Source organism: Penicilliopsis zonata (genome assembly GCF_001890105.1).
Source record: "Penicilliopsis zonata CBS 506.65 unplaced genomic scaffold ASPZOscaffold_20, whole genome shotgun sequence".
Lineage (NCBI taxonomy): Eukaryota > Fungi > Ascomycota > Eurotiomycetes > Eurotiales > Aspergillaceae > Penicilliopsis > Penicilliopsis zonata.
In genome coordinates this window covers 159,628-185,220 of record NW_019208928.1, presented here as the reverse complement: position 1 = coordinate 185,220, position 25,593 = coordinate 159,628, and the positions used below count along the sequence as shown (strand labels likewise).

Genomic DNA, 25,593 nt, shown 5'->3' with positions numbered 1-25,593 from the left:
ATCAATGCAAACAACGCAATGCCCCCGATGCAAACAAGTTTCCTTGACTCTTTGCTGTAAATTTTTCTCGCGGTGCAGGTCGAACGGAGCGAAAGCAACATCAAGGCATCGATGCTTGGTTGAATAATTGTCTTAGTAATCACGATATACTCGATTCTCCGCGACCTCGTCGGTTTACCCCTCCTTGTATGTCTCGCTGTCTGGATTCTAGATCTGATTGAAACCGCTCTATCCGGATCCCTGTATCTGTTTCATCGATAGGGAGTAGCAGGTCAGAAAAAATGGCTCTCGTCATGGTGGGAGCATGCTATATCGACACCATCCTTACGTGAGTTCAAGGAATGAATGACCAGGGTACTAGCAGTACCAAAACCAGGACCGAATGACTGAAATTGATAGAACACCTTATTACCCAGGAGAGGATGACAAGCTGCGTGCCTCAAGCCTTCATAAACGCCGCGGTGGGAACTGTCCCAACAGCGCCGAAGTGCTGGCACAGATTTTGGCAGAGGACAAAAGCTCAACAGGGTGCAAGACACCCGCTTGGGATCCCATAGAGCTTGTTTCTGTCCTGCCGGCTCGGTCATCAACCGCATCACGCGAGATCATCGCTTCGTTTGGTCAGGGGGTCTCGCTGGACCACTGTGTCTATCGCGAGGGTCATTCGGAGCCGGCCTCAAGTTATATCATCAAGAGTCAGGCAAATAGCAGCCGCACGATAGTCAACTACAATGAACTCGAGGAGATGGAGTGCCAGGATATCAGGTTAGCGATCGATGCGTTAGCTGGACGGGCGGCGTGGTTTCACTTCGAGGTAATATCTTCGTCCCTGCATTCTGCGGTTTGTCTTTGACTGCTACACGACATTTTTTTCATTCTGTCGCTGATTGTGACCGAAATATTTCATAGGGCCGCAATCCTCCTGTAGCTTGCTTCGCCATGCAAACCATCAGAAAAGAGTACCCTCATATCAAACTCAGCGTGGAGATCGAGAAACCCGGTCGCGAGGGACTCCCTCAGCTCGCTGGTGAGGCAGATGTCGTCTTTTTCTCCAAGAGTTGGGCGCAGGTATTTTCATTTCCAACTACAGCTCAAAGTTTCCTGCTCTCCTGTCGTTTGCCTGACGTCTCATCTAGGATCAAAAGTACGTTTCCGCGGAGGAATGTGTTCGAGAACAAGCCAAAACAGCAAGCAAAGCGTATGAAAGACCCTTCTCTATTGCACCGCTATAATGGACTAACTGGAATATCTACTTAGGAGATATTTATTCTGCACTTGGGGACAAGACGGGGCTGTGGGAAACGATATTGCCCGGTCACAGATCATCCATGGGCAAGCTTTCCAACCGGAGAAAGTCGTCGAGTAGGAGACCCTTTTCACTACTGATCAAGGCTTGATTTTTCCTTTCTAACCGGATTAGTACCATCGGCGCAGGCGATACTTTTATAGCTGGCATGCTTTTTGCACTCATGCGACGGGAAGAACAATGGATTCTTGCGAGGAAACTAGACTTTGCGAATCGTTTAGCCGGGCTAAAGGTGGCGCAAGAAGGCTTTGCAGGTCTCGGTTCCTTGATGGTTAGCTATATGAGCTGACCACGATGCGTGTCCGACGCGTATATACTCAGCTCGTCGTGTTCGTTAGTGGTTAGATTAGAGCACTGGCTGTGCAACTTTCATGGCTTTCGCCGGTACGTTGCTTAGAGAGCATCCTTCTGGCTTGAAAATATGGCCACAAACTGCCATATCTATTTTTTGAGGCATTTGTGTCTTCTTTCAAGCTCTAAATGGAAAAGTGTATATAGATCCATGGAGTATTGTGATAAATATATATAGTGTAGTATTACAATAACACTAACTCTCTGAATATATGATGTCAAAATAACAATACTAGAGTAAATCAGTTATAATGAGCAATGCACCGTCTGTTCGTACTTCTAATGACATCTTTCAAGGATTATTTATATTATATTTGATGACAAGTATGGGGGATTGCTCTTGAAGCTGGATCGAAGGTCTCATTCAAAGAATATTAGACTTGCGTTTGATTCTCCCTGATCAGCACAGCACATATATAGTATTATATATCTTTAATATAGCACTCCTAAATATCTGCAGTATTCCTTTTATCTTTTCTATAGGAGTTATTTTATTCTCTGATTTGATTGGCGGGCATGAATATCTCACGTGACACACAGACATAGAAAGCGGTGAACCCAAACTCGCAGAAGAAAAATAATTCTGCCGTTCAGTTTTCGGAGAGCAAAAAGAAAAGCTTCTTCCAGCCTTGAGCTTCCTGCAGCAGCACATCTCCGGCAATCTTCCGGCTGAACACACGAGATCATGGCTTCCGTGTATAAGACTGTTTCCAAAAAGAACTCCCGGCCAGTTGCCGAGGAGTTTAGCGACGACGAGGATGTGGACATGAACGAGTTCCTCGACGGGGCCGACGACACCAGCGACAGTGACGAAGAGGAGGAAGTTTCGGAGGAGACCAAGAAGCAATTACCTACGGGGTCTATGCCTAAGACTCGTGTGTTGATGTTGACATCGCGAGGTGTGACATTTAGGTAGGATACCCCTCGATAGCCGATGGAATAACTGGAAACATGCTAATCTTTCGGTCCAGGCATCGTCACCTGCTGAACGATCTTACTGCTCTGCTCCCTCACACGCACAAGGAAAGCAAACTGGATACCAAGAAGAAAACTGCCGGATACAACCTCCTGCTCAACTCGCTTGCCGACCTGCACTCCTGCAACGTGATCTTCTTCCTGGAAGCTCGCAAACACGGTGAAGATACATATCTCTGGCTGTCGCGCCCTCCGAACGGACCGACGATCAAGTTCCACCTCACCAACTTGCACACCACGGGAGAACTGGGCACAGGATTCGCCGGGAACTGCCTGAAGGGCGGACGTGGCCTCGTGGTCTTCGACCGCTCGTTCGACGAAAACGGGCCTGCTGGCACCGAATACCGGGGTCTGATCAGAGAGATGCTCCGTGGTGTGTTCTGCGTGCCCAAGCGTGGCGTGCGAGGCATGAAGCCGTTCGTCGACCGCATTATCGGTATCTTTGGTGTTGACGGGAAGATCTGGATTCGCGTCTATGAGATCCGAGAATCTGAGCCTGGAAGCAAGAAAAAATCTGAAGGCGAGGAGGAGGATAAGACCGCCAAACCGGCGGCCAAGGGTAAAGGCAAGGACCGTGGGCCGGAGGTGTCGCTCGTTGAGATCGGCCCGCGCTTTGTTCTCACACCGATTGTCATCCTCGAGGGAAGCTTCGGTGGTCCCGTCATCTATGAGAACAAGGAATATGTCAGCCCCAACCAGGTTCGTCGGGAGATCCGCATGAAGAAGGCTGGTCGCTACTCCCAGCGCCGAGACGACCAGACCGATCGTTTCGCCAAACGCAACGCACTAGGCCTGGGAGATGGCGCCCCGGTGAAGAAGGATGCCCTCGATTCAAGACAGCTCTTCAAATGAGCATCGAGTCTCTTTTTTTTCTTTTCTGTCATTAGACTGATACCCTTGGGGTACGCTTCTTGTTGTCCTGTATATTTCACGCAAAGGTTTTTATCACGGTCTTAGGCGTCTTGCAAGTGCCCTATATTGAAGAATTCAAAAGTTTTCCTCTACAATCTAGACCTATCGACTGTAAATCAACCTAGATCATCCTACATTTATACGACGTCGCATTTGTTGTGAGCAAGGGGGATTAGATAAGCATCCCCAGGATAAAAGCGCGCCGTCGCATCGCATCGCGACATCAGCTTTCCCCAATTCCCACCCGCACCGACGATGGCCTTCTTAGTGCCTTGTAGCCCCTTGTGGCTGCCCAAGTTTCTGTCTACTCTGTCTATTATGTCTGCGTTTGTTGCATCTTTTGACTTGACTATGTCTTCTGACCTGGGCAGCCCCAACGGCGGGGTCTCACTCAGATAGACTCATACCTACTACGACCCCGACTGCTGGGTGTTGGTAGCAGCCAGCAGCCAGCTTGTTTTTTATCTTTCCCAATCCTTATTTCAATAATAAATTTCTCTTGAAATTCACATATCGGACACGTATCATATCATACCATAAATCATCTCATCGTGAACTAGACGTAAGTGGATGATTCGGCGCTTCTCTGGTGCCTGTCTTGCTGACCAAGGCATAGATAACAGGATGATGTTGGCCTTTCTGCCCCCAGAGCTTTTGCTCCAGGTGTTCGCGTCCTGCGTCTCAGTCTTGGATGTCCTAAACCTCGCCGCTACCAGTCGCCACCTGCGTCGAGTCTTCCAGGCAGCCAGCAACAGAATACCGATCCTGATGAATGTTGCGGAGGTGGAGTTTGGCCCAGTGCAGGACATCATTCAACTCGTTACCCACAATGACAGCCAACCTGTCCACATTCTACGCGAGCCACCTATATCTGATGCCCTCTTGCGCCAGGTTGTCGAATTCGGCCGGGTCGCTCAGAGATGGGAGGAGATGTACCCGTTTAAGAAATGGAAGGTTGACTTTGAGAACCGTCGCTCACTCGGTCAGTTGGAGCGCTTTCGTCTACGCCGTGCCGTCTATCGTCTCTGGCTTTACCATCGGGCGTTCCATGTCGAGGCGTATGATCGTTTCTCGCGTGATCGGCGTCATGTCGTTGTCGACCGCGCCCGGCTGCTTCATAACTGGACTACGGGCGAGTTGGCTGAGATTGAAGACCTGCGCAAAATCATCCACGAAGTTATCGAGAATAACATCTGCCCTAGCAATGGGACCATCCGGCGAAAGTTTCGCAAACGCTTCCCTGAGACTTCCCACCAGCCCCTGAACATTCACCTCAATTATCCGCTCACTACACCCTCCTTGACGAACGGACTCTTCGCTCCCTCTACCGAGCAGCACTTCTTCACTGCACACCCGCCACCCGGCCCCGAGAACGACAGCTTCAAGCGTTGCTTCCGGTTCCACACACCCATATCCAACGACCCTGGAACCGACGTCTGGCCGGGATGGGGCGACGACATCCCCCATTATTACCTTGTCCAAGACATGATGAAGCTGGATCCATCCCAGGTCCTGTGGCTACGCAGCCATGCCCCACTCAAAGACCAAGTGGAAGCCTACGTCCGCACTCTGGGGGATTGGTTCCGCGACAACGGCGAGACCTTTGGAGATACGCTCCGCTTCGTGCTCGAGCAGAGAGGCGAGAACGCGGACGAAGTGCATCTTATGATCGACGACCGCGTCTTGGGGATTGTCCAGGATGACAATTGGGACAGCGACTGATATTGCCTAGTTGGTTTTTCTATGTGATTTGCACGAGGCTTTATGTTAGCGATAGCTCTAGCAGTACTTGTGTTTTTTCTTCCGTCGGATCTGGTTGCAACTCTTCACCGTCCCGTTGACATGATATGTAAAGACTAGCGAAGATTTTACCGGAGCCAAGTTTAAAGATGGGACACATTATAGAGATCCATAAATACTCAAGGATTTGACCGCCCAGACGTAAATCACTACGCGAACAAAGCAACCGATGATATCTTTCATTTTCCAACCCATCCCGCCACTATGAACAGACGCCGTGAAAACGACCGAGGGGCCATGGAATCAGGATCAACACATGGAATTTCAGATAAATCAAAGCAAAAAGGGAATAGAATGGAATCGGAAAGGAACATGACAAAAAAAAAGGGCGGGGAAGAAAAGGAAGACGACGCAATTCGAGAACAGCGAGATATTAGATCGATACTTTCAACGGATTATTGTATCTGTGGGATCGTAGATGATGTCCAGCAAAACAATTGGTTTCCCATATCCGTCTCGCCCCCTTTTTTATTCTCTCTCTGTCTCTTGACTGCCAATTCCATGATGCGCAGGAAAGTCATCTTTGTATATCATCTCCGTAAAGGCCCAGGGACAGACCAAAAAAGGGACACATAAAGACCATTCAATTATCACGTTGCAAAGAAAAGAAGTCAAAAATAGTGTAAAAGGTCGTGGTGATGAGCGTCTCGTGTCTGGTGCTTCTCAAATCTAGCAGCAGCCCTGCTTCGTCTCGGGATCCTGGGATTTGCTGATCTCCACCACTTGGCGGCGCTCACCGAGAGGGTTCTGTCCCGACTCGCTGTTATCGAGAGCCTTGCTGGATACGATGCGATAGATCTCTGTAGAGGAATCAGCCACAACTACCTACGGAACCCGGATCTCAGTATGTATCAGCTGACCTGTGAGGATGTTCTGGAAAGCAAGCTCAACATTGCTTGCGTCGAGAGCGGAGGTTTCGATGAAGGAGAGGTTGTTCTCGCCTGTGAAACAAACAGTTAACACCCTTCCACAACTAGCTTGGGGCCGATTTCAACATACTGGCAAACTGCTTCGCCTCCTCCGTGGGTACAGCGCGCAGGTGTCTCAAATCGCTCTTATTTCCAACGAGCATGATCACGATATTGGAGTCGGCGTGGTCCCGAAGCTCCTTCAGCCACCGGTTGACATTGTCGTAGGTCTGGTGCTTGCTGATGTCATAGACGAGCAGAGCGCCGACAGCGCCGCGGTAGTAGGCAGAAGTGATGGCACGATAACGTTCCTGACCAGCAGTATCCCAAATCTGAGCCTTGATAGTCTTCGAGTCCACCTGGATAGAACGGGTTGCGAACTCGACACCGATAGTCGACTTGGAGTCCAAGTTGAATTCATTGCGAGTGAAACGGCTCAGCAGGTTGGACTTGCCGACGCCGGAGTCTCCGATAAGCACCACTGTCCATACCGAACAGTCCGTATTAGCCCGCAGGTATATTTAAGGAGCGACGAGTGAGGAGTGCGGAATGTGCAGAGCTCGCGACATGATCCGAATGTGGCAACGTTACCTTTGAAGAGAAACTGTCAAGACTCCAGTCAGTATGTCCGTTTCTCCAGAAGCATCGAGCTGGAAAAACTCACATCATATTCGTCGTTGGCCATGATGAATAGCAGGCGAGCCGATCAAGCTCTATGCAGGGAACTGGTTAAAGAAGGAGCTTCGAGGTGGTGTGTGATGTTCGTAGGAAGGTTTCCCAGGGTGTATGATAGACCTGCGAAAACAAAAGTCAGGAACGCGGGGCTCACAACAAAAGTTATGGGCCAAAAAATCGGGTTTGCAAAAGCTAGTAACGGACCTGAAAAGTGCAACCGCGGAGCAACGATGAGAGTTATCCTGATAACCTTTGGGGTTGAAGCGACTCCCTGTTGGATGGTGCATCGTTGGCTGTGCCGAGCGGATGCCCGATAGGGGATAGACCAGAGTCACGTGCACCATCGACGACCTTTTGTTTGGAAAACGGTCGACACCACCAATAATCATGCCTCTGATCTTGAAGATAGAGGTTTCTTTCGGCGTCTTAGAGCGGGCTTTATGAATTGTCTGGTTTGACGACTGCACGTCGGTACTTTTCTCCAACTAATAAGGCAGTTTTATGTCTATCGGAGTGGCTACTAACCAATGGGTCGGATGCAGTCCCGTGCACCAAGATGCCGCTGGGTGAGGTAGTCGTCGTGGATGACGATCAAATATCTCTCACGTCAAGTGTCGAAAGTGAGCAGCAATCAGAGTATGAGATCGAGGAAATCCTGGCTCAGCGTGAAACCCACGAAGGCGTTCTTACTTTTCTCGTCAAGTGGGCTGGCTACGCAATCCATCGGGCCTCGTGGGAGCCCGCGGATCAATTCAATAATCCAGAGACCTTGGAAGATTGGAATGAAAAGCTCAGGAGAATCAACGACAAGAAAGCCCCGGCATTTGATGTTCAAGCCTGGGAGCGCCATGTTCTGAGGATCGAGGCTGATCGTAAAGACCGGAAACGCAGGAGGGCCGCAAAGAGGAACCGACTGCGTCAGCTGGCTTCTGATAGATTGAAGTCATCGTCAGAGCCAAATACTCTTCCTGATGTTTCATGCGCTGGACCGACCAACAAAGCTCTCACGACCAGGGATCCTTCACGTCCCCCTGATCGTAACGCTAACCCCCAGGCTGCAGCACCAAAGAAAACCACTGGAGCTGCACCTGAGTGCTCCTGGCCGCCAAATGAGCCTAGCAATCTTTCAGTATCACGATCAGAAATCCCACTAGGAAGTGCTAGTAGAGGGGCCATCCCCTCGCGCCCTGGACAGGAATCGAGATTCTCAATAAGTCATCCTCCGATAAATTTTGCGTTGAAGAAAAGACCTGCTACGGCAGACCTAACACCTTCAACCCCTGCCAAACGGTTCAATTTATCAACCCAGTGGCGTTATGAGAAATATAAACGGCACGAGCCAGCTCCTGACATTAGCCAATTGGAGTTACACGTACCCTCAAACTTTCCTGTCAAACCCGGGGAATTAAAGATATTGGGCGCTAGTAATGCCAGGGCTCAACAGGAGGAACATTACTTGGAAGATAATGAACTTTTCGTTGCACAGGATGGATCCACAACATCAGGATCTACAGATATGTCTATAGCATCACCACAACTATTCTCGACTCCAACGAACCAAGCGCCAAATGGTACACATGATATTCCGCTGGAGCAAAGGATTTCTACGCCTACTTCCCCTCAACCAGTTACCACGGCCCCCAGAACGGCACCTCCAGACCTGCAGAGTCCTCACCTACCTTCAAAAAAATACCGGTTCGCGCTTGGCGAAATTTTGGTCTTTGCCTACTATGGGCCTGAAAAGACGGAGATTGGACCTGTTCGAATATGTGGTGCGAATAGACGGACTAAAATCAACTTGCTCCGTCACAAGAAGACACGAGACGAAAATGTTGAAGTCTGGTTTCGTGATGTTTGTACGCCAGAGGAATACGACGATAAGCATGGTAAAGTGGTCAGTCCCTTCCCGTGTGATAGAGGTTGGCTCGAGGGATACGAAGAAAGTAAACAAAATCTACGCCAGATGGCAAATGTACTCCGGACAAAGAACTCCATGGCTATTTATCGTCCCAACAGTTCAGCAGATAACGTCCTCATTGCCTACTGGCCACACTCCGCCACTTCTAGGTTTGAGAATGGAAGACGCAGTCCTCCGGCAGAAGATTCAATTTGCATTTCTGTCAAATGCTTACGAAATGGAGCCAGATGGCCACGACGTCCGTCACCACAGCCTGGGGAGACAGATAGACCATCCCACCTCTCAAGCCCGGCCCGGACACCGACAGGACCAAGTTATCGAAGAAGGACTTCCAGTATCATTGAAGAGCCCGGAAAAGCAAGACCCTTGCCTCTAGGGCCATCTTCACCACATCTCAGTCAGCAGGTAGCCGCTCAGCTCAGCAATAGCGACACCAAACCCTCAGGACTCCTCCAGAATCAACCTCAAAGATTACGGTCTCCGGAGCCCGGCGGAAATGACAGAACCGATGAAAATTCAAAGACACGTTTTCGGCCTGAGTCTCGCCACTTAGAGGCCGGACGCCATATAGGATTTCATGAGCAGCCTGTCGCCCACCCCAAACCCAAGATCAGTCTCCAAATTGAGACTTGTCTCCAACCTGAAGTCCGTCGGTCCTCAGAAACAGGCTTCCAATCGCAGGAACTCAAGCCACAGGAGAGTGTTTCAAGATTTTCACGTCAACCACTAGATACTGATCGGCGACCCGAACCTCAGACAACCAACAGCACCATACAGTCCGATATAAACTTGACGGACAATTCAATCGAATTTTCCAAGGCAGCTCCATCCTTGAGACAGACCGCACCTTGGCCTGGAAAAAAACAGCTGGAGCTTAATTCTCCATCAGGACAACAACTGACTAAGGAATTACAAGAGCATGGATACGGAAAAGCAGATACCAAGCTCCAATCATCCATGTCAAGGCTGGAGATCTCTGGTGGGACTTCGAGTGTCCCTGTGGATGTCCCACGGTCAGCCGGTCAATTTGACTGGACATCGGTCCTTGGACAGCCAAACATAGACGCTATTATTGAATCCAAGTGTTCATTCACATTCAAGGAGCTCGCAACTATTGGTGCACCTGAGAAAGCCGTTCTCGCAAATGTCTTTTACGTCCTCTATCCCATCGAGGATGAAAAAGTCGATGCTGAATACAAGGCCCTTGTTCAGTTCCTGAAATCTCACAAAGCCGTTGTATTTTCGAGCCGGATAGATGAAGATTGGGAAAAGTTTGCCCTGACAGTACCTATTTATCAAGGCGTTGTACTGGTACAGTCTTATCGATTCTTGATGCGAATGCCTGAAGAACCGCTGACATATTGTATAGTTCCATGGTGATTTTACGAACTATCACGAACTGCCTTATCTCAAGGATGTTCTATCTAAACAAGCCAACTTCTGGCGTATATCACTGTCGAAGACTCTTGAATATGTGCCTCAGCCTGTGCATTTACAACGCGTTTTCCCACGCGGTTCTGTAATATTGATAACAGAAGACTTGATGGTAAACGATCAGTGCGGAACCATGATTATTCTCATGTGGTTTATTCGAAACATCAAAAGCGGCAAGCTACCAGGTACCTGGAAGCTCTTCCTACGCCCTAACGTCATGAAGTGGCTGCTAGAAAAGCATGACACCTCTAAGGAGGAGAGGGAATCTGTATAGTGAGTTCTAAATGCTGAGAAGACCAAAGAGACGACGACTTACCATTCCATAGCTGGCTGGCTATTTACTATCTTATCGACACCATCAACGGCACAGGAAATGAGCCTGATGATGTTATTGATGACCCTTTCACGAACACTCTCATTTCACCAACCTTTATCCCTCAATACAACTCTTATCAAGACACAGACCGCCTTGTAGAATTCTTTGCAGGCTGGGCTTTACTCAATAACCATCGATTCCGTCGGTTTCACGTTGCCACCTACCAGAAACCTCTTCCAAGAAGATGGGGGGAATGGAATCATGTAAGTATACAATGATATGATTCTGACAAAATTTCAATCGCTGATTTATGTACTTTGTGAAGCTCGATATCCGGCCTAGCCCCAGGGAAGTCTTCAGACACCTCGATATCAACCATAAAGAGGTCTGGGAGAAAGTGAAACCTATCATTCGAAAGGTGGAATCTTCTTCAGATCCCAGAATTCAAACTCCCCAACAAAATACCTACACGCCTCGAACGCCCAGAACAGTGTCCTTGCCACAGCAGTTGGACGGCGCCTCTGAGTCTTCTTCATCAAGGAAGTCGCTGCCCGTCAAAACCACAAAATACAATTATCCCGACCCATATCACTAAGGATGAGTATGGAGAAATTTCGGAATGAGGAATCGTTTATCTCATATTATGTCAAGACTATTACGATCCATGAAAAGTTAACATGTTACATGAAAGTTGATCTGTATGATACCCATCTATTTTATTGTGGAATTTATGAACATTCAGGTAGCTTAAACAAGCCTTGAAAGACCATTGTCTTCAGGGACGATGGAAACGAAATTCTTTTTCTCCCAGACATCAAATATCATAGGCCACATCAATTTACTTGCTAAAAGCCTAGAAGAAATCATGACTTGAAAAACAACCCCGTCAATAAACGCTAACGTCGTGACGACATAACAAGCGGTGCAAGTGGTACTATGTTCGTAAATCCAAAATGACCCCCCAAAGCAAGCCGACAAACCGAGGCTATATAATAGAGATGAGGTTCATTACTACGCGTCCTTCTGCCAGGCTAGTACCCTACTGCTCGACTTCGATACTCCTGGAAGCTTGAGATCCCCGTGTCCGAAGAATGATCGACGGAGGGTTCTTGATCCTTCTTTCCACATTGATTCTTCCTTTCCCATTCACTTTCTTCTTCCGAGATTATGGCTTTGAATCTGCTCCCCTGGCCTCTGGCAAAGTAAAGGGGTTTTTCCTTTCGCTCGGCCACGTCTTCAGTCACAAGCAAGAACTTCACACTCGACCCAGGCGCCTCGAACATTGCATCGCCTAGGAGGGCTTCGATCTCCGTTCTCAGAGCTCGCGCCCCGGTGCCCATCGAGAAGGCGTTGGCTGCAATCTTGTGTAGGGCCGGGGTTGTGAAACGCAGTTCAATCCCGGAAAGAGAGAAGAGCGTCGTGTACTGTGCGATAAGGGAGTTCCGGGGCTCTGTTAGCACCCGGAGAAGCAACGGTTGGGTGAGCGTAGAAAGAGCTGCAGTCACGGGGATACGACCGATAAGTTCCGGGATGAAGCCATATTCTTGGAGGTCCGACGGGGTTAGAAGGTCCAGGGGGTTGAAATATGTCGGCTCGCCGTCAGTTGTTGAACTATAGAAAGGAAGGTGCTTTTTATATAGGATGTCTTCTTCGGAACCTGGGATGATGGGTATGGGAATGGTGCCGTCCTGTGATGTTTCGAGTCTCGCAGTGGGACCGGCCGCTGCTCGAACCGGCTGCCCAAAGCCAATTGAGCCGCGCGATATCCGGTCCATTACAAGCTTATGGAGGCCGACAAACGCCCCAGAGCATATGAAGAGAATGTTATCGGTGCGGACTTGGAAAACCTCCTTTCCTTGTTGCTGGCCGGGCATGGTCCCCGGCGCACCTGGGCGTCTCCCAAGGGGACTGTTTGAAACATCGATATCTGGCCCAGTTTCATTGTTTCGTCTATTCGGCCTTGCCATCACCTGGACGGTTGTTCCTTCGATGATCTTCAACAGCGCCTGCTGTACGCCCCGGCCACCAACATCTTTGGTTTGACTGATCTTTGCGGCCGTGATCTTGTCAATCTCATCTAGAACAATGATCCCGCGTTCCGCTTGCTGAACGTCGTAGTTGGCTGCAGCCAGCAGCCTCTGTACGCAACTATCGGCATCTTCTCCGATATACCCAGCCTGTGTGAATGGCGTGCAGTCCGAAATGCTGAAGGGGACCGAGAGGACTTTAGCAAGTGTTTTCGCCATCAATGTCTTTCCCACACCAGAAGGCCCGAGCAGCAAGACATTGGACTTCTCCAGCTGCAACGGCGACGTATCCGTTTCTGTTAGGGCCGATGGAGGGTCTAAAGTCGTCTGTGGAGGATGCGGAGCCTCGGACATGTCGACTGTCCGTTGTTGGCCAGGGAATTCATCTAGATATAATTTCTGTGTCAGCGAGACACTGTAATACACTGTGTCAGCCTGGGAGATATACCCTCTACCGGATGGCTCTCAATAGACGCCCTCCGGGCGCGCTGGGCCTGCTGTTTCATGGCCTCATGTTCTCGTCGCTGCAGTTCCCTCACTCTTTGATAATGATTGAATACAGCCACACTCAACACCTTTTTTGCTCTATCTTGACCGACAACGAATTGGTCCAGATACTTTTTCAACATCCTGGGTGTGATCTGCGGAGCTCCGAGAATCGGAGCTGAGGCTAGGGGCCCTGGAGTCGGTAGGCCAGGCTCATAGCTTCCTGTGAAAGGCTGGTTTGTGAAATCCGATCGATTGAATTGGGATGAGGTTGGGAAAGAGGAAGAAGAACTGGAAATATCTCGACGAGCCACAACCAGACGTGCACGCGACATCGGAGACCAACAGCATGTACGGGCGCAAAGAGGGCCGCCAGGCCGTAAGGGAAGCCGGCGCATCGTTATAAACCGATTTGTACGATATTTAACGGTCACGAAAGATATGAAATCCGAATACAGAGGCTTAATTCGCGACACAGGCTGGCCGTCGTACAGTTCCAAGAGGTATGACGAGGATGAGGACTCCTTACCGTGCGTGATGCTTGATCAGATAAGCCGTGGAGCTTTCCCCGCACCACGTGATGCTTATCAGCCAGTGTCAGCTGATTTCTCAACAGGTTCTATTAAGAAGGGAGGTAGGTAGCTATAGATAACTAATCGAATGGCAACATATCATGGTTCGGTCAATGATACGAACTAAGTACATTGTGGTGTTTTTTCTTGCTCCACTATTGGCTTGGAGACTATACCAGTGGAATTGCTGTCAACATTAGTGGCAAACCCGCACGAAATGGGAGGTTTCGCAGCAATTCAATATGGGCCTCGAAAATTCCCACTGGAGGTGTTGTTCCAGACAAGTGTCTGACTGGCATAGGGCAAGAAGTACACGGCAGCTTATTCTTGATGTTTCCAGCATAGTTGGCTTTCCTTCCTTCAACAAGCCGGCAGAGACCTGGTGAGCCGATATGCCGTATGTGACCTCGTTATCCCCTAATGGCTCGTTGGAAAACGGGATTTTCCATAGCCTGCTGATGCAGACTACATACAGCCCTTGTTTTCACCCCTCTCAGCAGTCATTATAGAAAGATCCGTGAAAAGTGTCCAAACAGCGATTCGATCTTCGGCGGATACTCCACGACTCACTGCTTTGCTTTGAAGACGGGTTGCTGCTCCATCGTCTGAGAAATGAAGTTCCTCAACGCCGCCCATCGGTTTGAAGTCGAGCTCTGCTCCGAATCTGGATTCTCGCCGCCAGCAGCCGGAGGGGCTGCCTGGATACCTGTCATCTGGGCCATGTTCTTCGCAAAACGATCGCGTTCCAGCTTCTCAATTTTTTCCTTTCGCTTGAGTGCACCGGGCTTATGTCTAAGTGTTTTGTGTTTGATGATATTCACTTGGTTGCTCGCATCGGTCATCTCCGATTCGGCATTTGGAAGAGCATCGGCGAGAGAATCGAGATTGGCGACAAGTTTCTTTGACGGCCGTCTGCGCTTCACCGCCTTCTGCGAGCTCTTCTCAATCTTCGAAACGAAGGCCGAGTGCTTGATCATGCGTTTGTCCTTCTTGTTCGTCCGAAAGTCATCTGTGAACGGGCCAGTTTTGGTTGACGGCAGGGAACCTCTCCCGCTGGCGGGCTTTCTCACCGCGCCCTGCTTCATCTTCGATCGAATAGGGGCCTGTTGCTGTTGTCAGAAAGATCCACCTCGACCTGTGAGCCCAAGTGGGCAGGCACTCACCATTGTGTGATGTTCCAACTTCCCAGCCTGGCCTGCCGTAAACAGCTTGGAAATTTCTTATCGTCTTCACGCCTCGGCGCATGTGCAACGCCCCCCCTGGGTCGGGCTAGTCCATATCAGGACTAGAGCGGCGATGCCCATGTCGTGTCGCTCACCGCCCATGTGACCCCCGGCACTTTTGGTGGGGCAAAATCGTTGGGCTGGACTGTTCGCTTTTTTTGGCTGGTTGTAACAGGTGGAAGGAGGCCGAAACGCAGCAGAACAAACGGGTCTTTTCTATTCCGGCTGGAGAGAGACCCAGTCGATTCGGGGCTTGATTGGCATCCGGGCTACCAACAGAAGAGTGTCGTCGTTTTTGATATCATTGTGATCCAATTTCCCAGAGGTGTGGATGTTGTCGCCTGTGCGTTTTTTATCTCGTCGGAGCTGTTTTCCTGATCCTTGTGCCACCACAACCTTACCTCGGTCCTCGTGGTCTCAACGCTTCCTATCCACTAGGACAATCTGCCGTTCGCATTATTTAAGGCGTCGTCATCCTTCTGAGGCCCCGGCATCCTTCTCGCACCGGTATCCCTCGCATCCCAACACTCAGTCAAGGGTGATTTCGACCACACAAGCCAAGATGGTTGGATCTCTGGGACCGAATTCGCGCAAGCACAAGGTTACGGTGGTAGGCTCTGGGAACTGGTCTGTGCCCCCGGTGCTGCAGTCTTCTGCATGTGTACATATGCTGATTATCCTATTTTTTTTTGTCTTGACAGGGGTACCGCAATTGCCAAGATTGTCGCTGAAAACGCCGCAAATAGCAATGGGATTTTCGAGGAGAAGGTTGAGATGTGGGTGTATGAGGAGAAGATCGAAATCCCCGAAACTTCCCCCCACTACGATGCTTCGTCCCCTCTCTGCCAGGGCGAGCAAAACTTGACGGATGTGATCAACAAGTTGAACGAGAATATCAAGTACCTCCCTGGGGTTCGTCTCCCCACCAACTTGCATGCCAACCCCTCGCTGGAGGATGCAGTCAAGGACAGCACGATCCTTGTCTTCAACCTTCCCCATCAGTTCATCCTTAGAATCTGCGATCAGCTGAAGGGAAAGATTCTGCCATATGCTCGTGGCATTTCTTGCATAAAGGGTGTTGATGTGAACGAGAATGGAATCCACCTGTTCTCCGAGACCATTGGTAAGAGACTAGGCATCTACTGCGGTGCTCTCTCTGGTGCGAATATTGCCAATGAAGTGGCCCAGGAGAAATGGTCAGAAACGAGCATAGCCTACGATCCCCCTCATCTTGACTCGAAGTGTCCTACTCCCCATCGCTCTCCCAACTCCTCCACGGTTGATATTGTTGAGTTTGAGCACAAGGATACCTCTGGTCAGATCTCAGATGTCAAGTTGCAGCCTGTACCCAACGAGTACCCTCCCGTCGACCATGCGTTACTGAAGAGGCTTTTCCATCGCCCGTATTTCCATGCCAGCGTGGTAAATGACGTCGCCGGTGTTTCGCTCGGGGGCGCTCTCAAGAATATCGTCGCTCTGGCTGCCGGTTGGGTCGACGGTATGGGATGGGGTGACAATGCCAAAGCTGCCGTGATGCGTGTAGGCCTGTTGGAGATGGTCAAATTTGGCGAGAAGTTCTTCGGTGCCACCATCGAGAACCGCACCTTCACGGAAGAAAGCGCCGGCGTGGCGGATTTAATCACCAGCTGCAGCGGCGGTCGCAACTTTCGCTGTGCTAGACTAAGCATTGAGCGCAATCTGCCCGTTGAAGAGATCGAAAAGACCGAGCTCAATGGACAGAAGCTTCAGGGCACCCTGACTGCCATCGAAGTCAATAGATTTTTGAGTAAACAGGGTCTCGAAAACGAGTTCCCTCTCTTCACTGCTGTCTACCGTACGTCTTTCCATGCACCTTCCACTGCATTCAATCCCAAAACTCGTTGCTAACCAGCCCGTTTATTTAGAAATCCTGCAGGGTAAAATGTCCGTCGCCGATATCCCCCATCACCTCGAATGCTAATCTGACGGTCTGGGCCGAATCTCCTTTCCATTGCTATACCTTTGCTTGATGTGTTCATAAAGGGATTTACCATACAACCTTGGGACTGGGATTGTCCTCTTTACAGGGATGGGTGGGAGTGGTTTACGGCGCCAAGCGTATGGTTGGAAGAGCGATCCATTTTTTGACTTGTAATGCCAGCGATGGTGTGATTATTCATGCATGCCACGATGTTATGAGACATCATAGACAGTTAATTGACAACTTTTAGCGTCTTTTTTATATGTAGTTTACCAAAGTGCCTACTACTGAACTATCCAGTTACTTGCTCCTGGCGGGGGCCAGTTGGTCTTTCGAGCGATGATGTCAGCGACTCGGCCAGCCCCGCGTAGACTCTCCAACATCCAGGAACAAACAGCGCCGTCAATCGGGATGGCCCGTTCCCTGTTTCTTTCCCTCTGCGTGTACCAAAGAAGGAACCTGACGCAGCCTTCTTTTCTCTGTGCCTTATAATATAAGTTTCTAAAGGGACGTGAGCCTGACGGTTCCAGTCAGTCCTTCGTTCTGCTTTCTATCTCTCGGCTCGCTCTCTTACCGCCGCCACAGTCCACCTCCCAATCAATATACGCTGAAAATATCAAAACGTGGTCATCATGAGCTCTGCTCAGCAGGTTTACTTGCTTCCACTCCAGGATGATGGTTCCCCGGGTGTGCCGGGAGGATATATTTACCTTCCTGCTCCAACGAAGCCCTCGTATTTGCTGCGATTCGTGATCGAGGGTACAAGCTCGATATGTCGACAGGGGAGCTTGTGGGTTAATATTCCCGAAGAAGGAAGCGAATTTTCTCGCACGGGGTTCAGAGAATTCAAGTAGGTGTATGGCCCGGTGGCACTCTGGAGAGAAAGAAGAGCCGTTAACTCCTAGACCTCAAGGCTTCAGCCTGACTTCAATAAGAACATCCAAATCGACATACCTATCCACTCTGCAGGCTCATTTGCCTTCTATACGACATACTCACCCCTCCCTGAGTTTTCCGTGTCTCCAGCTCCCTCACCGGAGCCGACTCGGACGCCGGTACACTATATCGACGTCTGTCCCCGGTTGACCCTACAGGACAAATGTATCCCATTGAATGCTGTTTCGATCTTTTCTGTTATCTCGAAATTCATGGGGAAGTATCCCACGGACTGGGATGATCATCTCAAAGGAATCAGTCAACGCGGGTACAACATGGTCCATTTCACTCCGCTCATGGAGCGTGGCGACTCGAATTCCCCGTACAGTATCTTTGACCAGTTGTCATTCGACCCGCAGTCCTTTCCAGATGGAGAGACTGACATCTCCACGATGACCACCAAGATGGAAAACGAATACGGGCTTTTAGCGATGACAGATGTGGTCTGGAACCACACTGCCAACAACAGCAAGTGGCTTGAGGACCATCCGGAAGCAGGATACAGCGTAGAAACTGCTCCGTGGCTGGAAGCTGCGTTGGAATTGGATACCGGGTTATTGAAATTCAGCGAGGAACTTGCTTCGCTACAGCTACCCACTGAATTCAAGTCCGTCGATGACCTGGTCAACGTGATGAATTCTCTACGGAAACATGTCATTGATGGCATGCGGCTGTGGGAGTATTATGTCCTTGATGTCGAAGCCAACACAGATAAGATCATCGACGCATGGAAGCAGGGCAAGGCCGGAGTGCGCCTCGATGGCTTGGAGAGCATCAAGAGCCAGAGTTTGAAGCAACAAGCAGAGTTGTTCCGGGGCAAAGCGATACACAACGCTGAAAAGATCCTCGGCCGATTCAGCCGTACGGTCGATGTCGAAGTAGGAGCAACCATTTTGACAGCTCTCTTCGGGTCACCTCAAGATGCTGGTTCTGATGTCTCTTCGATTGCAAAATCACTGCGAAGCATTCTTGACGAAGTGAACCTCCCATTCTACAAGGAATATGATGGCGACGTATCCGAAATCATGGAGCAGATATTCAATCGTGTCAAATATCTGCGGATTGACGATCACGGCCCGAAGCTGGGTCCTATTACGAAAGAGAGTCCTCTCGTTGAAACATACTTTACGCGGTTACCCTTGAACGAGACAACGAAGAAGCACAGCCCAAAGGCTCTGGCTCTGGTGAATAATGGATGGATTTGGAATGCCGATGCTCTTCGAGACAATGCTGGACCCGATTCCAGAGCATACCTCCGTCGAGAAGTGATCGTCTGGGGTGACTGTGTCAAACTTAGATACGGTTCCAAGCCAGATGACAATCCATTCCTATGGGACTTTATGACCAGGTATACTCGTCTCATGGCCCGGTATTTTGCAGCCTTTCGAATTGACAACTGCCATTCTACCCCTCTTGTTGTCGCTGAATATCTGTTGGATGAAGCGCGCAAGGTGCGACCTAACCTTGCTGTTTTTGCCGAGTTGTTTACAGGTTCCGAGGAAACAGACTATGTTTTTGTCAAGCGTCTGGGGCTGAGCGCACTCATTCGCGAGGCCATGCAGGCCTGGAGCACTGGTGAGCTGAGTCGGCTGGTTCACCGTCACGGTGGCCAACCCATCGGGAGTTTCGACCTCGATTTGCCTACGGCAGGAAGTAGTCATGCTATTGTGTCTGCATCTGCTGGGACACCTAACGAGAAGATATCTCACATTCGCCAAAGCCCTGTTCAGGCGTTGTTTATGGACTGCACTCATGACAACGAGCTTCCTGCTCAGAAACGAGACGCAAGAGACACCTTGCCAAATGCTGCTCTGGTAGCAATGTGCGCTTCTTCGATAGGAAGTGTGATGGGTTACGACGAGATATACCCTAAGCTTGTGGATCTTGTGCACGAAACGCGTCTCTACGCTTCACCATATTCTGGCTCTACTGATCTTCAAATTGGAGCGGGCGAAGGAGGGATCGGAGGTGTCAAGAAGCTTCTTAACCAACTTCACACCATGATGGGTGTTGAGGGATACGACGAGACTCACATCCACCACGATGGAGAGTTCATCACTGTACATCGGGTCCACCCCAGAACGAGGAAGGGGATTTTTCTCATCGCACACACAGCCTTCCCAGGAAATGGACCCCAGAACTCTCTGCCTCCTACGCATCTCACAGGTACCAAAGCCAAGCATATCGGTTCCTGGCTGCTAGAGGTGGAAGCAGATGATGATTCGAAGAACCAGGTCCTCTCTGACAAGAGCAAATTGAGGGGCCTTCCAAGCCGTGTACATGAGTTTGATGGTGTCAAGATTGAAGAAAATGGCGTTGATAGCTCTATCTATGTGCTGGAAGGATTCGTTCCAGGGGCTATCGCATTGTTTGAAACACGGATTCCTGGCGCCGAACACGCTTCTGGCTTCGAGAGTCATATCACCGATGGTGCAAACGAGGCCTTCTCCAATCTCAGTCTGATCGACCTCAACTTTGTGCTTTACCGCTGCGATGCAGAGGAAAGAGATTCAAGTGGTGGCCGGGATGGTGTCTACAGCATTCCTGGCCACGGTGCTCTCGTTTACGCAGGCCTGCAGGGCTGGTGGAGTGTACTGGAGGGGATTGTCAAGTACAACAACCTCGGCCACCCACTGTGCGACCATCTACGACAAGGTCAGTGGGCGCTGGATTACATTGTTGCACGCATGGAGAATGTCGCCCAGAATGAAGGATATGTAGGGTTGGAGAAACCTGCGGCTTGGCTACGGGAAAGATTTGAAGCCATCCGCCGTGTTCCCAGCTTTCTTCTACCCCGATATTTTGCAATGGTCATCCAAACCGCCTACAATGCGGCTTGGCAGCGAGGTATCCAACTAATGGGCAAGAACGTTCAATATGGCCAGGAATTCATCCATCAGCTGGCAATGGTTAGTGTACAACAAACTGGATTTGTCAACTCAGCCTCTTTATGGCCAAACAAGAACGTCCCCAGTCTTGCTGCTGGTCTGCCACATTTCTCAACAAGTTGGGCAAGATGCTGGGGCCGTGATGTATTCATCTCCCTTCGTGGCCTATTCCTTTGCACGGGTCGTTTCGACCTAGCCAAGGAGCACATATTCGCGTTTGCTAGCGTGCTGAAACATGGAATGATACCAAACCTGCTGAGCAGTGGAAGAGCACCACGCTACAACTCTCGGGATTCCATTTGGTTTCTCCTTCAGTCTATACAGGACTACACCAAGATGGTGCCAAATGGCAACGAGATTCTGAAGGACGTCGTCCCACGAAGATTTTTGCCTTACGATGACACTTGGTTCCCTCACGACGATCCTCGAGCGTATTCTCAGCATTCAACCATTGTGGAGATAATTCAAGAAGTCTTCGAAAGACATGCGCAGGGACTCTCGTTTAGGGAGTATAACGCCGGTCCTGAGCTAGACATGCAGATGAAATCTGAAGGCTTCCAGATCGATATACACGTCGACTGGGATACGGGGATCATCTTCGGTGGAAGCCAGCATAACTGCGGCACCTGGCAGGACAAGATGGGCGAGAGTGAAAAGGCCGGCAACAAGGGTGTCCCTGGAACTCCAAGAGATGGGGCAGCCATTGAGATTACCGGTCTCATTTACAGCGCCTTGAAATGGGTGGCAGAGCTGCATCAATCTGGATTATATCCGAATCAAGGAGTTTTGGGTCGGGACGGACAATTAATCACGTTCGGAGAGTGGGCACAGAAGATCAAAGATAACTTTGAGCGTTGTTACTTTGTTCCTGAAGATCCGAGCCAGGACAACGACTACGATGTTGACTCTGGTATCGTCAATCGCCGCGGTATCTACAAGGACTTGTATCGGTCTGGCAAGCCCTTTGAGGACTATCAGCTCCGTGCCAACTTCCCGATCGCAATGACTGTTGCCCCGGACCTTTTCACTCCCTCCAAAGCTCTGACTGCCCTTGCGATCGCGGATTCCGCGATCCTAGGACCCATTGGGATCGCTACCCTGGATCCATCAGACCTCAATTACCGACCCAACTACCATAATTCTGAAGATTCTACCGACTTTGCCACCTCCAAGGGCAGGAACTACCACCAGGGACCCGAGTGGGTTTGGCAACGGGGATTCTTCCTCCGGGCATTCTTGCACTTCGATCTACTCCGTCGAGAGACTCCCGAAGCTCGAACTGAATCCTTCCAGCAAGTAACCAGAAGATTGGAAGGCTGCAAGCGCGCGTTGAGGGAAAGCCCCTGGAAGGGTCTAACTGAGCTGACCAACCAAAACGGCGCTCTTTGCAGCGACTCGGTATGTCTATCGACTTTCATCTAATGCCATTTGCCTTCTTCTCCCTCTGTTTCTAGGTTGCTAACACGTCTCCACCAACAGTCACCTACGCAAGCTTGGTCTGCAGGCTGTCTTCTGGACCTCTACTACGATGCGTCGAAACTGACAGCTGAAGCTGGTAAATAGCGAGCGATCTAGATATATAACACTTGGCATCAATTTCCACATCAATTGTCCATATGCCAACTATATAATATCATCTACATCTACCAAATAACCGAGGAATTGTTCTTGAATCAACGTGCTGTAAATACAAGTAGCTGAGTCAGCAGGGTTGGGCAACACTTGGCGCCGGGATCGGGATCTGCAAACCGCCATCATCGTGCAGGACGCAAACATCAAATGCTGGGAGCGCTCTCTGTTCCCCTCGCCGTGTAAAGAGTTCGTGTTGGAGTTGATCTTTATATACGGGCTTATATGCTCATTTGCTTCTTCTTTGCCCTTATTTCTAATCATTGCTGTCTTTGCTGTATAGCTATTTGACGTCACTTGATTGTTCGACGTACCTCCGCGATCGCCCGGACGTTGTACGTACGCCACATGTTCCAATAAATAAACGCGCCTACCCAAATCCACGATCCAGCAGAATACCTAGTGATTGATCTTTGTATCGATACAGAAGGGAAGAGCAAGTGTTCCGCCATGTCTCTGCCAGTCTCGGTCGCGACAGCTCTGCTGAGCGAGGCGACGATCGTCATGTTTGACAACAGTTCCGACCCTATCCACGAGCCATGGACAGACCAAACAAAGAGCCAGCGCGATCTCTACACACAGCTGGTAATCAGCTCGACAATCGGGATGGGCGCGTTTCTATCGTTCTGTGTACGTCTCGGAGCTTTTCTTCCATGTCACATACTCGGTCAGACCGCTTGCTAACTATGGATGAATCCGTCTAGCTTCTACGTCCCAAATGGCGAGATCTCTATGCGGCGAGACGAAGGAAACGTAACGCTGCGTCTCATTTACCCGAGCTGCCGGATAGCTTCTTTGGTTGGATTCCGGCTCTATATCGGATCACGGAGGAGCAGGTGCTGGAATCGGCCGGTTTAGATGCATATGTTGTAGGTGCTAAGCTTGCATGGATCGAAAGATGATCGGAATATACTAACCACCCTGACATCTAGTTTCTTTCCTTCCTCCAATTTGCGATTCGATTTCTCTCTGCTATTTTCGTCTTCGCCGTTGCGATCATCCTCCCAATCCATTACAGCTACACAGGCCACTCGGGGATTCCAGGCTGGGACGACGATGACAATACCGATGCCGATGACGACGGGAAGGGAAAAAAGAAGGTGGTAACAGATCCGACATATCTGTGGATGTACGTGGTGTTTGCATACGTCTTCACCGCGCTTGGAGTGTACCTGCTTCACCAGCAGACGAAGAGAATTATCCACACGCGACAAACGTATCTTGGCAGTCAAACCAGCACCACGGATCGCACCATTCGGCTCGCTGGGATCCCACCCGATATGAGGTCTGAAGAAAAGGTAAAGGACTTCTTGGAAGGGCTGAAAATCGGCAAGGTGGAGAGCGTGACCTTGTGTTGCGATTGGAGGGAGCTTGACCTGTTGATCGATGAGCGGTGGAAGATCCTGAAGCGTCTAGAACAGGCATGGACGAAATATCTCGGATATAAACGACCAAAAGGAGGTGATGATTCACTGCCCCTAGTGCACCGACAAGGCCTTGGAGCTAGTCTAGTGTTGGATCGGGATGATGAGCAGTCCGAGCCTTTAATTTCGAATGGCCGCAGCCTTGTCTCTGATTATTCCGAAACACGGCCCAAAGTCCGCCTTTGGTACGGCCCTTTCAAGCTACGATATCGATCTATCGATGCAATCGATTATTACGAGGAGAAACTGCGCAGGATTGATGACAGGATCCAGGACGCCCGGAAAAAGGACTACCCTCCAACTGAGCTTGCCTTTGTGACTATGGAGTCTATTGCTGCTTCACAAATGCTGGTTCAGGCTACTTTGGATCCTCACCCGATGCAACTGTTCGCTCGCCTTGCACCGGCACCCGCAGATGTGGTCTGGAAAAACACATATGTTCCGCGGTCGAGACGTGTGATGCAGTCCTGGTTCATCACGGGTGTCATTGGATTCCTCACGGTCTTCTGGTCGGTTCTCTTGATTCCAGTCGCTTATCTGCTGGAGATCGAAACGCTGCATAAAGTGTTTCCGCAGCTCGCCGACGCCCTATCCGAACATCCTCTCGCTAAATCGCTAGTCCAAACTGGTCTGCCAACCTTGGTCCTCTCTCTGTTGACCGTTGCTGTCCCATACCTGTATAACTGTAGGGATCCCCTCTTTTTTTTTCCCCGTTGAATTACCTGACTGACTAACCGCTGCTACAGGGCTGTCGGGTTTCCAAGGCATGATGTCTCGCGGCGAAGTCGAGCTGTCCGTGATCTCCAAGAACTTTTTCTTCTCCTTCTTCAATCTGTTTCTTGTCTTCACCGTCTTCGGGACGGCAACGAATTTCTACGGTTTATGGGAGAATCTTCGGGATGCGTTCAAAGACGCGACAACGATCGCCTTTGCCCTCGCCAAATCATTAGAGAATCTCTCGCCTTTCTACATCAATTTCCTGGTGCTGCAAAGCCTTGGTCTTTTCCCATTCCGTCTTCTCGAATTTGGCAGTGTGGCCATGTATCCGATCCACTTTCTCTCTGCGAAAACACCCCGCGACTATGCTGAGTTGCAAACACCCCCTACGTTCAGCTACGGCTATTCCATCCCCCAGACGATTCTCATTCTTGTGATCTGCGTGGTATACAGTGTCTTTCCAAGTTCGTGGTTGATTTGTCTATTTGGCCTGGTGTATTTCACCGTCGGCAAATTCATCTACAAGTATCAGCTCCTATACGCCATGGACCACCAGCACCATTCGACAGGCCGTGCCTGGCCGATAATTTGCAACCGATTCTTCGGCGGGTTGGTCGTCTTCCAGTTGGCGATGATTGGGGTTCTGGCTCTGCGCAAAGCCATCACACGGTCGTTGCTCTTGGTCCCCCTTCTCGCCATGACGGTGTGGTTCACGTACTGGTTTTCCAACACCTACGAACCGCTGATGAAGTTCATCGCGTTGAAGGCGATTGATCGAACCGTGCCCGGGGGGGGAGAAATCTCACCATCCCCCTCGTCGACTTTCTCCCCACCTGCTGGCCTCGACCGGGACTTTCTCCCGCTCCGCATCGGGGGGCAAGAGCTTGGTCTGCGGTTGAAGAAATACATGAACCCGAGCCTCATTCTGCCCTTGCATGATGCGTGGATTCCTGGTCAGCCGACCCCGGACGAAACCTCTCGTTCCCTATATGACAGCCAGGAGCCGTCTCCTTAGGAACCCCCAAAGCATTATACAAGCTTGTTGTTGTTTTTGTTTATTGCCAGATCCATTTACTCTCACTGACCCAAGTCAGAAGACCTTCGTTCTAATTATATCCTTGCATACCTATCTTTTT

General features: G+C 50.1%; 8 protein-coding genes across 8 annotated transcripts; 5 read left to right on the top strand and 3 right to left on the bottom strand.

Moving 5' to 3' along the window:
* Positions 1-188: 188 nt before the first annotated feature.
* ASPZODRAFT_28549 (hypothetical protein) lies at positions 189-1,814 on the top strand. Its single transcript, XM_022728140.1, has 6 exons — positions 189-328; positions 400-814; positions 910-1,068; positions 1,137-1,198; positions 1,258-1,362; positions 1,421-1,814. The coding sequence occupies exons 1-6, from the start codon at positions 282-284 to the stop codon at positions 1,593-1,595; spliced, it is 963 nt and encodes a 320-aa protein (XP_022577747.1). The 5' UTR covers positions 189-281; the 3' UTR covers positions 1,596-1,814.
* A 528-nt stretch (positions 1,815-2,342) lies between these two features.
* On the top strand, positions 2,343-5,266 carry ASPZODRAFT_154709 (hypothetical protein; the record flags this gene model as incomplete). The annotated part of the gene is made up of 3 exons (XM_022726120.1): positions 2,343-2,569; positions 2,629-3,362; positions 4,161-5,266. 3 exons carry the CDS (start codon positions 2,343-2,345, stop codon positions 5,264-5,266), a joined length of 2,067 nt encoding a protein of 688 aa, XP_022577746.1.
* A 396-nt stretch (positions 5,267-5,662) lies between these two features.
* Positions 5,663-7,164, bottom strand: ASPZODRAFT_136445 (hypothetical protein). Its single transcript, XM_022724066.1, has 6 exons — positions 7,132-7,164; positions 6,917-7,047; positions 6,844-6,856; positions 6,344-6,733; positions 6,205-6,285; positions 5,663-6,144 (listed from the first exon to the last, which is right to left on the bottom strand). Exons 2-6 carry the CDS (start codon positions 6,935-6,937, stop codon positions 6,014-6,016), a joined length of 636 nt encoding a protein of 211 aa, XP_022577745.1. The 5' UTR covers positions 6,938-7,047; positions 7,132-7,164; the 3' UTR covers positions 5,663-6,013.
* Positions 7,165-7,405: 241 nt separating this feature from the next.
* On the top strand, positions 7,406-11,402 carry ASPZODRAFT_136444 (hypothetical protein). Its single transcript, XM_022724065.1, has 4 exons — positions 7,406-10,156; positions 10,215-10,552; positions 10,606-10,858; positions 10,921-11,402. The coding sequence occupies exons 1-4, from the start codon at positions 7,484-7,486 to the stop codon at positions 11,188-11,190; spliced, it is 3,534 nt and encodes a 1,177-aa protein (XP_022577744.1). The 5' UTR covers positions 7,406-7,483; the 3' UTR covers positions 11,191-11,402.
* Positions 11,306-13,547, bottom strand: ASPZODRAFT_136443 (hypothetical protein). Its single transcript, XM_022724064.1, has 2 exons — positions 13,071-13,547; positions 11,306-13,008 (listed from the first exon to the last, which is right to left on the bottom strand). The coding sequence occupies exons 1-2, from the start codon at positions 13,504-13,506 to the stop codon at positions 11,627-11,629; spliced, it is 1,818 nt and encodes a 605-aa protein (XP_022577743.1). The 5' UTR covers positions 13,507-13,547; the 3' UTR covers positions 11,306-11,626.
* A 699-nt stretch (positions 13,548-14,246) lies between these two features.
* On the bottom strand, positions 14,247-14,846 carry ASPZODRAFT_146254 (hypothetical protein; the record flags this gene model as incomplete). The annotated part of the gene is made up of 2 exons (XM_022725160.1): positions 14,247-14,789; positions 14,844-14,846. The coding sequence occupies 2 exons, from the start codon at positions 14,844-14,846 to the stop codon at positions 14,247-14,249; spliced, it is 546 nt and encodes a 181-aa protein (XP_022577742.1).
* A 619-nt stretch (positions 14,847-15,465) lies between these two features.
* Positions 15,466-16,863, top strand: ASPZODRAFT_19634 (hypothetical protein; the record flags this gene model as incomplete). The annotated part of the gene is made up of 3 exons (XM_022727441.1): positions 15,466-15,530; positions 15,605-16,737; positions 16,808-16,863. The coding sequence occupies 3 exons, from the start codon at positions 15,466-15,468 to the stop codon at positions 16,861-16,863; spliced, it is 1,254 nt and encodes a 417-aa protein (XP_022577741.1).
* Positions 16,864-17,495: 632 nt separating this feature from the next.
* On the top strand, positions 17,496-25,472 carry ASPZODRAFT_19633 (hypothetical protein; the record flags this gene model as incomplete). Its single annotated transcript, XM_022727440.1, has 9 exons — positions 17,496-17,713; positions 17,777-22,085; positions 22,167-22,242; positions 22,397-22,505; positions 22,600-22,655; positions 22,744-22,946; positions 23,021-23,185; positions 23,249-24,425; positions 24,487-25,472. 9 exons carry the CDS (start codon positions 17,496-17,498, stop codon positions 25,470-25,472), a joined length of 7,299 nt encoding a protein of 2,432 aa, XP_022577740.1.
* Between the last annotated feature and the right edge of the window lie 121 nt (positions 25,473-25,593).

Coding starts and splice junctions, on each gene's coding strand:
- ASPZODRAFT_28549 (XM_022728140.1), top strand. CDS start 282: ATGGCTCTCGTCATGGTGGGAGCATGCTATATCGACACCATCCTTAC. Junction 815..909: donor CGGCGTGGTTTCACTTCGAG/GTAATATCTTCG, acceptor AATATTTCATAG/GGCCGCAATCCTCCTGTAGC. Junction 1,069..1,136: donor TCTCCAAGAGTTGGGCGCAG/GTATTTTCATTT, acceptor CGTCTCATCTAG/GATCAAAAGTACGTTTCCGC.
- ASPZODRAFT_136445 (XM_022724066.1), bottom strand. CDS start 6,937: ATGGCCAACGACGAATATGAT. Junction 6,286..6,343: donor GGAGGCGAAGCAGTTTGCCA/GTATGTTGAAAT, acceptor TTTGTTTCACAG/GCGAGAACAACCTCTCCTTC. Junction 6,145..6,204: donor TTTCCAGAACATCCTCACAG/GTCAGCTGATAC, acceptor ATTCCTCTACAG/AGATCTATCGCATCGTATCC.
- ASPZODRAFT_136444 (XM_022724065.1), top strand. CDS start 7,484: ATGCCGCTGGGTGAGGTAGTCGTCGTGGATGACGATCAAATATCTCTC. Junction 10,157..10,214: donor TTTATCAAGGCGTTGTACTG/GTACAGTCTTAT, acceptor CATATTGTATAG/TTCCATGGTGATTTTACGAA. Junction 10,859..10,920: donor GATGGGGGGAATGGAATCAT/GTAAGTATACAA, acceptor TACTTTGTGAAG/CTCGATATCCGGCCTAGCCC.
- ASPZODRAFT_136443 (XM_022724064.1), bottom strand. CDS start 13,506: ATGCGCCGGCTTCCCTTACGGCCTGGCGGCCCTCTTTGCGCCCGTACA. Junction 13,009..13,070: donor TGAGAGCCATCCGGTAGAGG/GTATATCTCCCA, acceptor AATTATATCTAG/ATGAATTCCCTGGCCAACAA.